This window comes from Olea europaea, chromosome 19, assembly GCF_002742605.1.
Source record: "Olea europaea var. sylvestris chromosome 19, O_europaea_v1, whole genome shotgun sequence".
Lineage (NCBI taxonomy): Eukaryota > Viridiplantae > Streptophyta > Magnoliopsida > Lamiales > Oleaceae > Olea > Olea europaea.
Window position 1 is genome coordinate 10,370,390 of NC_036255.1, and position 17,888 is coordinate 10,388,277.

General features: G+C 33.3%; 3 protein-coding genes across 4 annotated transcripts in view; 1 reads left to right on the top strand and 2 right to left on the bottom strand.

Moving 5' to 3' along the window:
- The first annotated feature begins 210 nt into the window (after nt 1–210).
- Nucleotides 211–5,231, top strand: LOC111368780. Its single transcript, XM_022990221.1, has 7 exons — nt 211–387; nt 1,930–2,335; nt 2,751–2,920; nt 3,015–3,095; nt 3,219–3,294; nt 3,370–3,459; nt 4,743–5,231. The coding sequence occupies exons 2-7, from the start codon at nt 1,948–1,950 to the stop codon at nt 4,949–4,951; spliced, it is 1,014 nt and encodes a 337-aa protein (XP_022845989.1). The 5' UTR covers nt 211–387; nt 1,930–1,947; the 3' UTR covers nt 4,952–5,231.
- Nucleotides 5,232–5,594: 363 nt separating this feature from the next.
- LOC111368782 lies at nt 5,595–7,022 on the bottom strand. Of its 2 annotated transcripts, none has more exons than XM_022990222.1 (2): nt 6,889–7,022; nt 5,595–6,580 (listed from the first exon to the last, which is right to left on the bottom strand). In XM_022990222.1, the coding sequence occupies exons 1-2, from the start codon at nt 6,946–6,948 to the stop codon at nt 5,987–5,989; spliced, it is 654 nt and encodes a 217-aa protein (XP_022845990.1). In that variant the 5' UTR covers nt 6,949–7,022; the 3' UTR covers nt 5,595–5,986. The 2 variants fall into 2 exon arrangements, with proteins under 2 accessions (XP_022845990.1, XP_022845991.1); XM_022990223.1 differs by having other exon boundaries at nt 6,710–6,982.
- Nucleotides 7,023–16,527: 9,505 nt separating this feature from the next.
- The window catches only part of LOC111368336 (protein NSP-INTERACTING KINASE 2-like), a 6,082-nt gene continuing 4,721 nt past the window's right edge, over nt 16,528–17,888 (bottom strand). The window contains exon 5 of the mRNA XM_022989566.1: nt 16,528–16,538. Coding sequence (XP_022845334.1) covers nt 16,528–16,538 — 11 coding nt within the window. The remainder of the gene's footprint in view (nt 16,539–17,888) is intronic.

Here is a 17,888-nt window from a genome sequence, read left to right on the forward strand (position 1 = left end):
GGGCAAACTCGTTTTCTCCCCTCTTCCCCCCCCCCCCCCCCCCCTTTCCTCATATCGTAATCAAACCCCCCGTAACTTTTGCTGCCAAGGCAGCCTCAAATATCCCTAACGTGGCCTACTGGAATACAAATTCAAAAGATTGATCCGAAGATACGAAAATGGGCCACGCGTCCACCTAGCAGGAATTACTTACTAGAACCTTCCAAATAAAAGTCGGTCAAATTTAATTTTATTTCTATTTTTAAAAATATTTTGCACTTAAAAACTTTCCTCTGGATTACAAAGAAATTAATTCGCTATATATGTAGTAATTTTTCACCCCTCCGAATAAGTTCCATCTGCAATACACTTGCACTAAATTCTTTAAGCATACTTGTCGTCTCGCTGGTAACTATTCTTTTTCCTCGCTATTTTTGGGTATAATTAGATTTTTTTTTCCGATAATACGATAAGGAAGTTGTGTATATTTACTAGTTGTCTGGTTTATGTAATCTGTGGAAGTTTTTGTTAATTTTTATTATTATTCATGAATCGTTATGCTACTTGACATGTATTACTATGTTCAGCTTTTTTTTTTTTTTTAATTTTCGGTTTAGTTTGGTTTCGTTATAATATTCATTCGTTCTTTATTTAGGGTTCGATCGTCGGATATTTAAAGGGCATTTATTTATTTATTTATTATTATTTATTTTTATTTTTTTTGGTGTTCAGTTGTCGTGATTGTTCGGATGTTTATGTTTAATTTGATTTTGTAGTTGTTTATTTTTGTAATTTTTGATAATTTTGCCTTAGAAAGTTTTTAAGGGTTTTGAAAATCTGCGTTTGGCATGAGTTTGTTTGGGCAACATAACATCTCAATTTATTAGTTGATCGTAGTGAAACATGGAACACGAGCCCTAAAATGGGAGGGAAAAAGAAATGATTTTAACTTTTTGGATTAAGAATGGATCTTTATTGACCTGACAAAATTTTTGGAGTTTGACACTATAAGATATATTAGTGTTTTTAAATGGAATTATTACGAGGCTTGATTCAGAGATTGGGAATTGTTGTGTAGAAAGATGAAGAACAAAGAAAATATATAGTTAAAATAAGCATATTTTGTTGAATGACGTGATTCAGGTGAATTAGTGTAAATACATCTTTCGAATCTCGTTCTCATATTCATTTCTTTCTGATGTTCCTTCTCATGACTGGCAGTAGCGGGCTTTCTATAATTACCATTTATCCGCTGATCATCTTCTAGCACTGAGGAAACACAATGTATCTGAACTCTGGAAATGAAATGCAGATTAGTCATATTGTCTAGATACTCTTGTATTTCATGAGTTCAATTATTTTATTATTTTTTATTTTTTTCCCCAGTGGTGTTAGTAATGCATTTTGACAAGAGACAAAGAGATTGCAAGGACTGTTAAATTATTCATTTTTGTCAAGCACTTGATGTTTGTGAAATGAATTCAAGATGCTATGCTACTCTGTGCTGCATTTTGTGAACAAATATGTCCTAGGGTTGCATATACGAACTTGGCGCTTTTAAAAAGCCCTCAGGATTGGAGTTGATGCTCCTTCATCCATAGCATGAGTAGTTAAAGCAAGTGGATGATTTGAAATTTGAGTTATTCCATTGTTTAATACTCTTATATTTGTTTTATAATGGTGCCTCAAAATCCAAAATTTTTTGAAGTTTCAATGTTTTTCCTTTTTTCTTACTATTAAATTGGTAAAATAGAGTCTGCCTTGTTTTTATTTACGGGTACAGTTGCACATGGAATGTTGTATGGCTTTGTAAGGATTTTGATGGTAAAAATGTAAAGCAGAAAATGTGCATTATGATGAAATTGTTGTGAGAGCTGACATTTTTCTTATTGCTAAAGGTTTTTCTAGAATTGTTCTTTGATATTTGTAAGTTGTCATTTTAATTTGCAGGCAATTAGCAACTAGAAAATGGAAGGAGGCAGGGACCCTTTCTTTGGTTTTGGTAACCCTTTTGGTAGTTTCGGTGGTTTTGGAGGTCAAAGAAGCCTAATGTCAAGCTTTTTCGGCGGGAAAGACCCATTTGATGATCCCTTCTTCACGCGCCCATTTGGCAACATGTTTGAGTCAAACTTATTTGGTTCCATTGGCAGTCCATTTATGGATCAGCATGCTCCTGGATTTCTTGAACATCAGCCACCACAACCCAATAGATCAAATGGACCAATTATTGAAGAGTTGAACTCTGATGATGAAAATGAAGGAAGCGAAAGTGGAAAGAACGTGAATAATAATCCAAGAAAGCATGAGAGGTCTAGCAACGAGCCTTTCATTGAGGATCCAGACGATGAAGCTTCTGGTGAGGTTTTTTCTTTTTTTTCTTCTTATTTTTATTTATTTAGCTTTAGGGGATTTGGTGACGCTAGATACACTAGGAGAATTGCAGGAGAAGGGGGTAAGGGGGAAAAGAAGAGAAAGGAGGGGGAAAGGAGAGAAGAAGAGGGACATAAGGGAGAAAATATCAAATTTTATTCATTCCAAGGTTGCTTTATTACAATGCAAAAGAGCTATATAGGGTTTGAAATATTCTATCTTAAGAAGGAAAATATCTAATAAAAGCAACTAAATTAAATTTAATTATATTTCCTAAAATACGACTTAAAATTTGAAGCTAAACATAATAACATTCCTTCTAATATTGTATCATTTGGTTTCCACATTACATTGATCTTTGGAGTGTTAGATTAACGTGGGTCGATGTATTATCATTTCAGAGAAAAAAAGTAAGCAAATGGCTCCCAGAAATGATTTTTACCAGATACAAAATGTAAGGCCGCGGCCCCAAAATAGCAGCTTTACTTTCCAGAGCTCCTCTGTTACTTACGGTGGTGCAAATGGTGCTTATTACTCTTCATCTAGAGCAAGGAGGACGGGTAGTGATGGAGTAAGTAAAATTCAAGTTAAAAGTGATTCTCTTTTTAAATTTCTGTTGGGCTTGCTTGTTTAATTTAGCTCTATATATATTTGGTGATCCACAGTTAACAATGGAAGAACGTAAAGAAGCTAATTCATCTACAGGTCGAGCAGCTCACACTCTGTCGAGGGGGATTCATGAGAAGGTATCATCTCTGGTCCTTTGATGTTGATCATGTCTCATTCTTCCACATATGAATCTGAGTTATTAATTTATATATATTTTATCTACAATGCTTGAGGTAAATAAATTAATTGTGCTGTTATAGGGTCATTCTGTGACAAGAAATCTGAACTCAGATGGTAGGGTGGACACAATGCAAACCCTACATAATCTTAATGAAGGTATGTATTGCTATTATTTGATTTTTTTGTGTAATTGTCAATTCATTGTCAACTAATTTTTCCCCCCTCTATTAGATGAACTTGTCGGTTTTGAAGAAGTCTGGAAAGGAAAAGCTAGACAACATCCTGGCTGGAGCGAAGGATTCAATATGCAAGGTGTTACGGGTATGCAATCTCTTAACTTCTAAACGATTGGATATGTTGTTTTATGGGGTGGATCCCCTTGTTACTGCTGCTATGATATTTCATCATTATTTTGTTGACGCTCTTTGCCTGAAAAATTTGTTGGTCTGTTCTTAAATAAATTATTTTCATTTGGTTTCTGGTACTGAGAGATGTATATTGTGAACTGGGCAGTGAAAAGAATGAAATCCGTATTTTAATTAATTAGGTAGATAAAATAATAAGCAAAAGGAAAGAAAATTGCATATGTACTGAAATAGTGACGTGAGGGTCACTGATACTGCAGGCAGTTATGCTGTGGCAGACGGGCAATTGCCTTGTTCCAGCAATATATTGTAGTAAAAAGTAGGGTTTCTTTATATATGTATATTGTTTTTTATATCTATTGTTTGGCTCTAGTATATGGTAGGACATCAGAACGTAGATATTTTCATGTACTTCATGATTGTGAAATTTATCCTAATTAAACCTCTTCTTTTGGGTTATAATTACATGACCTTGGTATTATATTCGCTTTCACCAGTAAACATTTCGGATATCAGCTCCTGTTGGTAATTTTTAGAATAACAGTCTCTCTTCAATAAACTATTAGCACTGTGTGGAATGTGTTTCTCTAATTCTCTCTCTCTTGGCCTATTGGATGACAAAATGTCAAATATCTATTTTTTGAATAAAGCTCTTTTGCCAGAAAATATTTGACACTTTGGTTGACATACGTGTGTGTGAACCGCGTGAATAAAAAATGCTAAAAGAAGTGCTCCTCCCACCCTATTGTGAGTGCGCTATCAGGGAGGGTGTCAAACGCTCCTTGGCAGCATAGCCTGATTGTAATTTTTTTATCCACTTGGATGCTAGTGAAATATATCTTAATTAAACCTCTTCCTTTTGTATCTAATCACTTATTTTTGTTATTAAGCCATGTTTGGGAAGTGTTTATAATCAGTTTAAATCATAAATAGATGTATATTGAATGGTGAGAGTGGATACTAAACGTGATTATAAATTAAACACTTGCCAAACTAGCTTTATTTCCTTCCACAGAACATCCTTAGGATCTGTCATCATTGGTACCTGTTCGATTTTAAATATAAGTAGAGAGGAGAAAATGGTTAACACCATATCTTTATTTGGTGTGGGTTGATCCCTGCTTTATTTTGCTCAATTGTGTAGTTTCTAATTTATCGGCTCGAAGTGCAATGATATTAAAATGCTCTTTTATAACCTTATCAACTAAAGTAACCTTTTTGATTCTGTGAAATACTAAGGATCTGGAAGCAGTGGTCAGCATGGGCCAAACAGGGGAGGTTGGGCGCTTCCTTCAACTCAAAGCTCAAACAACACAGGCAGCACAAATCCAAGCATGAGACATGGGGTGGGTCCTCCTCGTTCACAACAATCAGGAAGGATTGGTTCATCACGGGGTAGAACAAGAGTTCCTGGTGCCAATGGTGTAGATCCAACTATGAGGCGTTAGGATACTCAAGATGATGCTTTTCTTTGAAGTTCTTGAAATGTGATGCATGCGTGTTGATCTCTCGAGTCCCCCTTTTCTGCGCACATTATAGTTTTCTTTGCATTTGACGCTGCATGATATATTTCAGGGAAGTAGCCTTGCACGTTTTGTAGTTCTTGATTTGTGCCATTGACATTGCATATGTACTACTGGTGACTTTTTTGCATTACATCTATGGATGCCCCAATTTACAGTGTCCTCAGGATCCTTAAAAGAATTTTATTATGGTGTTATTTTTTCAGTTGTGCTATTACAGAATTATTTACCACTAGGTGGGTTACAAAATTTTAACATTTGAAATTAAGTTGTTAAATCTAAAGTTTTGGTTCTAAACATGAACCGAATCGTAAATGTGGATAGGATCAAATGTATAGAAGTTTTTACGTTCGATGGCAAAATAAGCCTTCAAAAGAATTTCTATTCAGCGGAAAGCCTTTTACGAGTTTACCGTCCCAACCCAAATTTTCCTTTTAGACTCCTTATTTGGTGAGGACTAAAATTAAAATTTTGGACTAAAATTAAAATTGGTATATTTTGATAAAAGTTGATAGAAATATATAATTGAAAAGATGTGGAATTACGAAATATATAGTTAAAGTGATTGTTGACTTTGATTTAGAAATTAAAATATGAATTTAAATCAGTACAACATAGGAATAGTATACAAAGACTAGTCTGGCATTGCTTGTATATGTCTGAACATCAACCGAGGGTAGTTTTGCTTAATCTAAATATGAATAATTCTCCGTCCCGGGTTGGGGTAACGGGTTGGGGACAGGGAGGAAGACAAGAGCGCCACACCGGCTCCCCTCCAATAGGGGGGCGCATGTGGCGCCCTTCTCCTTGACCCTGTTCCCAACCCGGGACAGGGAGCAAGGTTCTCTAAATATTCTCTCACATTTTCTCAAACCTGTACAGAAAACCAAACTAAGAAAAAGAACAAAAAAAATGTTGTAACCAAGCACACATGACACATCACATCTCTCTCTTCAGAATTCACTTCCGGATGACGAACTCTTCACCGGACTGTCGATCAATACGTTTGATCCACCGTCTCTCACCCTTCCCGGAGGCAGTGCCTTCACCTCTTGCCCCCACATGTGCAATATCCAACCCCCTCCCCACCGGTAGAAACATGGACCGCACAATCCTCGACTCACCATCAACGACACTTCGCCACCTAAAATCCGATGCTGCTCTTGAATTCGCATTCTTGCATATCAGCACAGCACCCCTTTGGCCAAGTTTGGCCACCCGGAGGATTCTTGCAAATTCGTTCCGCCGGCTGTCCACCACCAAGAAATCAATGCCCTCTAAATTTTCCACCACCTCCTCGACCTCGGCCTTGCCAACGACGACTTGGGACGACATGCGGGACTTTTCCATGGCTGCAACGTACTCCACCCTTGATTCTTCATCAGGGACTATGCAAATATGCCTTCCGCCGCCGTGGCGGCTTGCAACAGCAAGACCGATACTCGTCGCAATTGCCCCTCCCCGCGACCATGTTTCAACTATTAGCTTTGCTTTCCACCCGGCTGCCATGGCTGAAATAAGTTCTGCTACGCCTGATTCTTTGTAAAGTTCACACTACAGGTACAGAAACACCATAAATTAGCACTAGAAAATGATTCAACTAAAAGAAAAAAATAAAAATAAAAAAGGAGCCAACAACGAGAGATACTGATCCAATATGACTTCACACTACAATTTACCGACCCATTAAGACCAGCTTCAACGTGTTTATTAGGCATATTTCTGCGACGAATTCCGTCAGTAATTGCCAACGGAATAATTTTTCCACAGATCTTCTGTCGGCCGAAGAATTTTGGACATCAACGACCAAAAAATCCATGGCTAGGCTAGTCCCGCAACATGAGTTTAGTAGTTAAACTTACTGATTTTACGGTGTCGAAATAAGCCTTTGAGGCAGTATCTGGAGACCAAACTAGCTTCATCTTCTCCTGTTTTTCTTGTTCTTGATCCTTTCGTGTTCTTCAAGTTATACTTTTCTTCAATGTTGAAATGCCAAAAGATGCATTGGGATGTGTATTTAAATGGAACTAACACGTCTTGGAAAAGTTGTTGTCAATTCATCCACCTAAATCCAACGTGGGGATATATATTAGAATGCATTTCATATTTATGTAAATTCTAAATATTTTGTTATTAAGTTAAGTAGACACTAATTAATTAAATATTTAATTTGACTTGAATTTGGTTTGATTAATTAAACACAAGAATTTCGGGGTATTTTTAACTAAGATTTTGATGGATTATAAATTTTAATGAATTTCGTGAATTTAAATAAATTTTCACAAATCCATAAGAATCCCATCAAATAGGGTTAAATTTGAAAATATTTAATTATACATATTTTAAACTTGAAATCCATTCAAATGTTTTAAAATTTATCTATTAATGAAATCTTTATAAATCTACTAATTATTGTAGATGCTTGAATTTTAAAGAATTTCATTGGATGCCACTAAAATCTGAATTGGAAACATTTAAAATTCATTAAAGTTTTAATTGAGAACACTCGAATTTTTAGAAGGATTTTTAAAATTTATCACAATCTCAATTAAGGACGCACCATTAATGTATTTGTTAAGAGTCTTATTGACTAAACATTTGGACCAGAAGCCAAGTTTGAACAATCTCTAGGTGATAGACTTCAATTCAAATTCTAGATTAAAATACATATACACATTAAAATATAACTATGAGGTTTTTTGAAAAATGCTTTTGATGAAAATTTTAAAACGTAAATTAATAAAAATTGATGAAATTTTCAGTTAAAAGGATAAAAGTTATGGATCTCATGAAATGTTTAATTAAAATTGCTCACACTAATTTTAACATTTTAACAATTCTTTAAGCTTTCACAAATAAGTACTATTTGGTAGGAATCAAAATCAAAATTTTTAGTAGATTTTGATAAAAAAAAAAAAATTAAAAATTAAAAAAATTAATGAAATATGTGATTAAAATGTTGTGAATCTCATAAAATATGTAATTAAAATTAACTATTGACTTTGAATTATTTTAAAATTTACTTGTAATATTATTAATCCCTATCAAATTGAAGCTATATATTATTTGAACCGAAAAAGTTTTAGGTCTATTCATCCTTTGTGCAAGATCACACATTCGTAAACTTCCTCATTTATCACTAATCTTCATTTAGGAGCCTCAACTCACTTGACGATTAAATTTATTCCCAACATTTCGCTAATCGACCTAGATTCTTTTTATTTTGAGGCCCCCATTTGGTTCCCATTTTTTCTCATTAAAATGAAATATATGATCGTTATTCGTCACATCAAGCCAACAAATTTGAATTTCTATATCTTATGTGGGTCCGTGACGGCTATATTTTTCGTTCTTATTTTTACAAAAATAAGAAACAAACGGGGCCTAGTATTTCTATTGATTTTGCAGCTTGTGGAAATGGTGCTTTATTCCCATCAACTATGAGAGGACCCATTCGTATTAGATCTGAGCAGTATTTATTCCTTGTCATATCGATCTTAGCAAAATAGAAAATTAACAAAATTTCAACTAAGGGTCCAATTGATACATATTTTGTGAAAAGTGAATTTGCGCAAAGTATGAAAAAAAATATGATTAAGTTATTTTAAATTGATAGAATATGTGATTAAAAATGATTTTGAAAAAATATAAATAAATTTTTAAAAATTTATAACAAATATTGGCTAAAAGTCGAAAAAGTCAACATTACTATTTGAAACTTCATTTCCCAATATTTTATTTAGATATTGGAATATGTGGAATGGAGGATTTACAGTTGGATACTTCCAGAAGGGTTGGAATTGATCGAACAGACAATGTGGGCCCAGATGAGAACCAGGCGATCGTGTCCGTCCGATCTCATTGAGTGTAAGAACCGGACATGATTTCTACTAGCGTTCTATCTCATTTATATTGGCTTACTTTCTTTATTCTTTTATCCCAATTATTATATTGGCATGTTTCTTTATTGAGTTTGTTTTGTTTGTTTACCAAGGCACCATTTGATAGGCACCAATTTTCTAGGGAAAATGGAATTAGAATGCCAATTTCCAAATTTTGTGTGTTTGATAGTGTTATATTTTTCATAGAAATTAAATTCTTGAATTTCTTATGAATTGTAGTTTTCTAGCTTTCGTGGTAGTTGACTTTTTTTTTTGGTAATGGAAACAAATTCTAAAAATTATTGTAAAAAAAATATTTCTCTTTAATTGACAATTTTCATGTAAAACAAAGTGAAACGAACATTAAAAAATAAATAATTTTCTTGAATTTTTTTGTTTTGTTTTTGTTTTTGTTTTGGCGATGGAAAGAAATTTCGTCTCCAATATCAGTAAATTTCATCCCTTAAATTGACAATTTTCATGAAAAATAAAGTCAAACGGACACAAAATTACACTTTTATTTCAATATTTTTCACGTGAAAAATTATACTAATCAAATACAATAATTTACAATTCTTAGGAAAACAATTTCCAGGCAATTTAATTCCCTAAAATTCATTTTCTTTCCACCCAAATTCTATCTTTATAATCAAATGGACCCTAATATACTTTTATTTAATTTGTCTAATTATAATAATTTTTTTTCACTCAAATCTTAAAATTGTACAAATATAAATAAACGTAAGCTAGGAAAGTTATTGGAAAAAATTGTTTTTTCAATAACATTAAGCCCCCGTTTGTTTCTTATTTTTTGTTCATTAAAATGAAAAATATGACCGTTATCCATCATATCAAGTTATCATATTTGACTTTCTATCTTTTATATGGGGCCCGTAAATATTATATTTTTCATTCTAATTTTTACATTAATGGATACCAAACGGGGCCTAAATTTCTCTTGTATGAGAGATAGACAGAAACCCAGCGTTTATAAAGGCTTTACTCCATCACTTTGAAGAACAAAATATACAATTTCTGAAGATAGCGAAAATACAATATCACTTCCAAAATCTTTGGCCAATAAATTCAAAGAAATCTCCACCAACTTGTCAAAATAATCTTTGATTTGAAAGATATTTTAACCTCTATAAATTGAGAAATGCCAATGGACTCCAAAGTTGCTCCTCAAAGCGAACAATTCAGTTTGCAGCAGCGATTTTCCATAACTTGTACAATCCGTTCGTGTGACATTCGTATCTAATGGGAAAAACTACAAGAATAATCCAAGAAAATATCAAATGAACAATGGAATTGCAGAAATAATGGGAGGAGTGAATTGGGTTGTTGGATTGGTTGATAGCAACTGTGTCCCGACGCAGTGGGATGGACTGTGGCTTCATAAATTGTGGCGAGCCATTTGAAAATGAAATGGTGGGCATTTGATTTTTTATATAAACAACTTTTCAAGAAAAAAAATTCTTTTTTTTTTTTTGGTTGTTTTAATTTAATTTATATGGGATTGATGAAAACATCCTTTCTTAAAACAGCCCTGCTATGTGTACAAACAGGCTTCATACAGAAATTTGTCAGAACACACACATAGGGGGTGCATGGGGATGTTTTTTGACAATTTTTTATTCACAGTGTATTCCACATATGAGAGTAATTTGGCCAAATTCTGTGAAAAAATTTATGTACAAATGGCTTAAGTGTTCTTAAAATGGTCAAAATATTTAATTTTTTACATTTTTTAGGCTAACTAGCGATCAATTGGATGGAAACCGTCTATTTGGACTTCTACCACATATTTCTAAAAGGTAAGGGACCTTTGCTGGCACAACTTAAAGGTTAAGATAAAGTTTACAAAAATTGAAAAGGTTAGTGACCATTGTTGCAATTTTTCTTTGAAAAAACATCCAGAAAATTTAGGCTAGAGCCTCATTCTCGGGAGAATGGATTTTGTAATAGTGATTTTTTGAAAAATATATGATTAAAATTTAAAATAAATTTTGAATTTACGTGCAAAATTATTTTATTGAAAGAAAGCATTATTAAAAATGATTTGAGAAAAAAAATGAGTTTTTATATATTGGAGTTCAAACAGGGGCTTAATACTATATTTGACCCTAATTTACTATATAGAAAAATAAATAGTGGCGATAATTGAAGAGATGGCTCTTCGAAAGGTTTATTGTTTGTTTATGAGAACAGATGTCATTAGGGGTGGCAAATGGGCTAAAAGGCTCACCCGCTCGGCTCGTGAAAACGGAGCTCGTGGGTAACTCAGGCTGGTAAAAAAAAAAAGCTTGAGCCGAGTGGATCGGCCCGTTTGGTGAGCCAAGTCAACTCAACGAGCCGCTCGTGGGCCATTTGCCACAAGCGTGGCTCGTTTACGAGCTCGTTTTAACAATAGCTGCTCGTGGCTCATCTTGAACAGTAACCAAAAAGTGATAGTTTTGGTCACTTTTTCCACAACTCAGTGATCGACACGATTACTGAAATTATTATTATTATTATTATTTCCTTCTTCTCTTCCCCCCTTCTATAAATAGCCTTACAATTGGCTCAACATTTTTCATCAACTCTCTCAACTCTCAAGTCTCATTATCTCAAGATTCTCAACACTCTTTCTCTCAATCTCTCTTTTCCTCTCAAGTCTCAATTGATTTGTCTCAACTCTAATTAATCTACAATTATACAATATAGCCATATTATATAGATTCATTTTTACAATCTAATCATCTTCAATTTTAATCTATTTTTAAAATTCAATCATCTTCCTAATCATCTATATTGTATCTTCACAATTCACAAATTGAAATAAATCCACGCTCATTTGTCGAGGGTTTATTCGGTGCCGGAGGCGAATCACTTGCGATGCTGGAAATTTAATATCGAAATCAATTTATCAATCCAAATGAAGTACCAATTCCTGAAGCTATTCCACATTTCAATTTAGGAGCAAACCCCAGCAATAATCCAATTGATTTGGATGAAATCGATATTCCCGAAGCCCAAGAGGGGGAGGAACCCGAATTAAACATTCTCGATGCTAGAGAGAAGCGAAAGGAAAAAAAGGCAAAATACTGGGATCACCTTAAATTGGTTTCGACGGGCCGTGTTGTCAATGGAGTTCCAAAGTCCAATGCAGAATGTAAATACTACCAACAGCATTGGCATGACAAAAAGGTATTAGTACCACTCACCTCAACCGTCACTACAAAGCGTGTGCGGCTAAACATGGACTTATTCAAGCCTATCAAACACAACTGCGATTTGGTAGTTCAGGCACCGGTACTACAACTTCGCCCATCATCACGTGGATGTATTCATATGAGAATGCTCGAACAGGAATTGTGAAACTTATTGCTGGCGCTAAGCTGCCTCTTGTAATAGCGGACAACCAATATTTCCTCTCATATGTGAAAGAATATCTTCAACCGATTTACGTTAGAGTAAGTCGAAACACTCTTCGTTCAGACACAGAGTATTTTCTTCAAATAAAACAACAATACAAAAATTATTGAATTCCCACATAACGCTAATAACATATATAATCGATTATGATTATTATTAAAGAATATCGTTGCGAAAGTAAAATTCGTTCTTTAACATTCGACAATACTAATGTTAATAAAATAGTTGTCGATAAATTGTGTAGGGTACTGCGGCCTAATTTCGGTGGTTAATTGTGAAAGATGGTTTGAAACACATTAAAGATGAAATACAAAAAATTAGGAATGCACTAATATATATCATGATATCCTCTAATAGAAAACAAGCATCTGATGAATTTTGTATTGAATTTGGGGTAACGAATTCTAAAATATTTGTTAGTGACGTAGGTCATAGATATAACTATACTTATTGTTAAAGTCATGCGAACGTTTTGAACATTTAATAACTGAGTTTTATAACAATAGGCATATTAGAAACGACATATTAGGGCATATATATATATATATATATATATATATCGAAGGATTTGAAGCCCTAACTCAGAAATTCCTACCTGTAAGAAGAAGAAGAAATCTGCAAAAGTCGCTTCTAGTGGTGGTCAGTGGCATGGCAGTGCTGTGCTTCTCAGTGTTTTTTTTTTCAAGGTCATGACAACCTTATTTTTGCCACCGAGACAGTTCAATGTTTGGTAAGCTTTAGGCAATTAGTTGGAGAATTTTGGATGTTAATTTTGTGGCTTTTATTAGCTCCTTTTGCTGGATTTGAATCAATCTTTGGTCAATTGTAGTGTCTGAAAAATAGGGTTGCTTATAATTGTTTTCTTTAATTCCAAACGACAAAACTAATGTGGCAAAATGGAAATATGGTAAATATATATAGCTAAAAATATTCACTGGAATCTCAATCTTCTAGCCAAGAATATAGCTCAAAAAAATTCCCTATAATCTCAATCTAGTAGCCAACAATCTTACTGTAAAATGAATTTTGGGTTGCAATTTGTTCATTCTAGCTCGTAGCTAATTTTAGTTTTTAGGAAATGTAACTACCATATGCAAAATATAACATGTAATGAAGGTGAATAATTAGTCATTGTCATGATTTTTGCTGATTGTGTATTTATAGCTCCATTTTATCGACTTCTACTTCTTGGGTAACATATCTTCTCACAAAGGTTTTTATTATTATTTCATGTACGTGTGCGTTCATATGATAGTGCAAGGTTGTTCGAATATGTCCAAGTGTGGGTAATTCCATTTTCATTTTACGAAATGTCTTTGCATTGCTTAGAAATAGTGTCGTAGATGTCGAACTTCAATGTCTCATGTGTACATTTCAGCGGATTGCTGAAGTGTGTAGATTGCTTGAATTGTCGTTTTCGATGGTTCAACTTTGTCAATCTCGACAGATGGACAGAATCTCAGGCATATGTTTAGATTAACCGTCGGTATCGACAGATGAACTATCAATACCGACGACTGATGTCTATTTTTCGTGACAGTTCACCTTAATACAAGCATAAGTTCGATTCATTACGTGTTACATTTCTATGTTTTATCATGATTTAATCCGTGTTTTTCTCGTTGTACCTTGTAGGAGAAATGGAGTTTGAATTCCTCGTTTCTAAAAATGCCTGGTGTCTAATTTGCTAGAAGTTGATCTATTGTTTCTTAGTTTGAATGTTGTAATACGATAACTGAAGATCAGCAGTGTGGGGTTAGTGCATAGTGAATGCATGGATTTGCAAATAATAAATTGTTATGTATACTATAATTTATTTTGTAATGAAGGCACGAGCACGTTGTGCAGGAGTTCCTAGTTTACTTGGACCATATTTTCTTCTTTCCTGATCAATTACAAAGTCGTTCGTCAATGATGATTGGGTTAAAATGACTAGCCATTAAAATTTTTCCATTTCACGAAACCATGCTACAACTAATTCACAAGGACGTTAATGTGAGTTTTTTTTATTGGGTTAAGATGATGAGTCATTTTTATAATTATGCCATAGTCATGACAACCATGTTACAGCTAATTTACAAAGTGCATAATGTGAGTTGCAGGAAACTTGAATCCATTGTTCACATGATTTAAGAGTCACAATATCCTAGAAATTATGTGGAAATAGGGGATAAAGGTACAATTATTTTATTGAACCATCATACCAACTAAATTTAGATGAGATTAGACTTTGTGGTTAGGTAGTAAATGACCATAATTGCTTCCTCCCTTCAAGTTGATTATAAATAACATGTTGTATTGTCAGTTACACATAAAGCACTTCATAAGCATTGAGAGACTTTCAAGTTCTCACATATACAAATCGTTTTATCAATTGTATTACGTCAACATAATGAGTTCATTCATGGGAAGCAACGAAACGTTCAAGCTGATCGAGCCTTTGTGAGTTCTCAGCTCATCCCAGTTATTTCCAATCTACATTTTCGTAATAATACTATTTAATAGTAGCGGTGTTTATCATTTATGCGTCACTTGAGTTTACTATTTACAATTTAGAAACTACAATTTAGTTGATGGGGATTAAAATTATCATTTTGAGCGGATTGTGATAGAAGGTTTTGATGCAGTAGGTTGAATTATTTTGAACAAGCATATATTTGGAGGGCCTTTTATATGTTTTCAAAGAATCAGCAATTTAAATTTTTCGACATGTTTTATACATTCCATATGTTGACAGGTAGATCGATGTAGTACCAAAAAGGGAAAGGGTGAAATGGTTTTTAGGTATCCAAATCGACAATTAAATTATCTATCCAGACAATTATTAAATGTCGAGTTCGACAGTTAAAATGTCTAACCCAACGGTTTCAAAGATACTATTTGATAGTTGAATTGCCATAATTTTTGGAAAAGCTTAAAAACATGTGTTTGATTGTTTGGAAGAAATTATTGAAAACATCAATGGTGATAATCAATTCTCAACTACAATCTTCCCACAAATAAAAAATGAATAACTCAATACTTCATTAAATATGGAATTTTTCACATTTTCTAGAGGATGTTTGTATTTTTTTCCCTTAAAAAATATATCAAAAATAAAACACATCAATGAATAAGAGATTCAAAAAGACGATGTTGTATTAAACATTTAAAGTAGTTAGCTATGACATGAAAATATAATTTTTTTAGTAGCTCACCTTTGAAATTGATCAATAACTTTGCCTTGTTGATGATGGAATGAAGATAGTGAAGAAGAAGGTAGGGTTTATATTCATAAATGTTTTTGTGTGTGTGTGTGTGTGTTTATTATTATTATTTTTTTTTTTAAGTTTTCACCCCTTCTTTTAACAATAAAAAATATTATACAATATAATATGAATATCTTAAATATTTAAAATAAATAAAACAAATCATTACATCACACCATTAATTGCATTCAAATCAAGTATTTATTACTCCTAAAAAGGTGTCACAAGGGGATAAAATGGACATTTCGCAGAAAAAGTGACATTTTTGGAAGAAATAGGTGCAAATGAAAATTTTTTGTGAATTTTCAATTTTAGTGACATTTATGTAAATTGTCCATATATAATTTATTTCGAGGCATTAACACGTATAAGTATAATTCAAATGCGATAGGTTTATATTCATCTAGTAATTTTTTGTCTGTTGCATCTCCATCAGCCTAAACATCGGACGAAAGTGCAAAGACTTTGCCTACTGAATTAATTGATTACTTTAATCATAATATGCTTAGCAATAAAACAATAAAACAAAGTTCCAAAGATGTTATTGAATTCTGTTGGAGGTACGAACGAAGATGGCCAGTAGCTTCCGCAATTGCAAAAAATTTACTGACAACTCCGATTAGCATTCTAGCTTCGGAGTCTACTTTTAATACAGGTAAGAGGGTTTTGTCTGAGATCAGGAGCCGACTAAAAGAAGATATTTTATAAGTATTAATGTGCGTAAAGGATTGATAGGACGCTCATTTCCAAATATAAGATAAATATGCTGAAATTGCGTGTCGCCAAGTAAGAGATATTTAATTATACCAGTTTAATCAAAATTTGTTATTTTATAATATTATTTTTAATTATCTTTAAAAAATTGTACACGTTACAAGTTGTTCGTGTACAATTTTTAACTCCGCCTACTCAAAATTTAAGTTGTCGATTCCAAACCCGGATAAAGGAGGAAGGTTTATGTTTTATCTATTTTAAAAAGAAAAAGAATAAACAAATTTATCAAATCTTTTTGCTCAGTTTATTTATTTTTTTGGTTAAAAAAAAAACATAGTTTTTATTTTGTCTATTTTCAGCATTAAAAAAAAAATGACGAGCTTGTAGGTCGAGCCGAGCTCACCCCATGAGCAACGAGCCGAACCTTGTTTGTAACGAGCTCATGGTTGAAAGGGCCCTTGGCTCATTGCCATCCCTAGATGCAAGTAGAAGTAGCAAAGCGTGACTCATTCGAATTAGTAGAGCAGCATAAGACATATTTTCAATTGGCAACAAATGGGGCGATAATTGAAAATATAGATGTTTCGTTGCAAGAAGTCAGACATGGCTCGTGCTAATGAGCTCTCGTCAGAGGAACATAGTGATTTACGAGCTGGCCCCTTTTGCTTCTTTTTATTATTTCCCTTATTGATAAATTTAAAGTCAAAAATTAATTTTAACTACACCTTCAATAAAATTTACTTCATTTTTTTCTTTTTTCTTTTTTTCAATTTTCCAACCACAAATTTTATCAACTTTTATTAAAAAAACTACTAAAGATATGGCGTAACATCATAAAGAAATCAATGTGTTCGAAATGATTATGAAGACAATGTGCTAATCTCATCATGTTTGATCGATCGCCACACATAACATGCCTAATAGACAAGGATGTCTAGAATCCATTATGTTGAGAATAGAATGAAGATGAAATTTGTCAATTAGAAATATGAAATGACTTGGAATAGTAAGGAATGATACGACAATGAAATCTTGGGGAAGGGGGATATCAAATATGGTGAAATTGGTAGACGCTATAGGGATTGAGCCTTGGTATAAAACCTAGTAAGTGGTAACTTTCGTCTTGCTTTATGTATGTTAACACCGAAAATTGAAAACGTTTGATTAAAGATTAAAGCACACATTCGTAGGTACATCTATGCTTAGCATTTTGGTGTCTTATTTTCTCCTCCTCCATCCTCTAAGTTGCAATTCTCATGGTGAGAAATGTTGTTTATAATCCTACTTCGCAATGGTTATAAGCTTTCTTGGCGATATTCCAAGATAGAACTAATTTTTGTCAAGGGTTGTTTGACAAAACTTATTATAAAAGTTTTATCTGATTTTCATAAAAGTTGATATAATATGTGATTGAAAAAGTTGATAAAGATTATGGGTTTCATGAAATGTGGTTAAAATTGAAGGTTAACTAGTTAAAAAGTTGATAAAAATTTAAGCAAAGTTTTATCAAACTAACACTAAAGTTAATCCCATAATTACAAAAAACCTAGAATTGAAATTCTTATCTTTATTCGCAACACGGGGTCCAGCTTAGTCCGACAC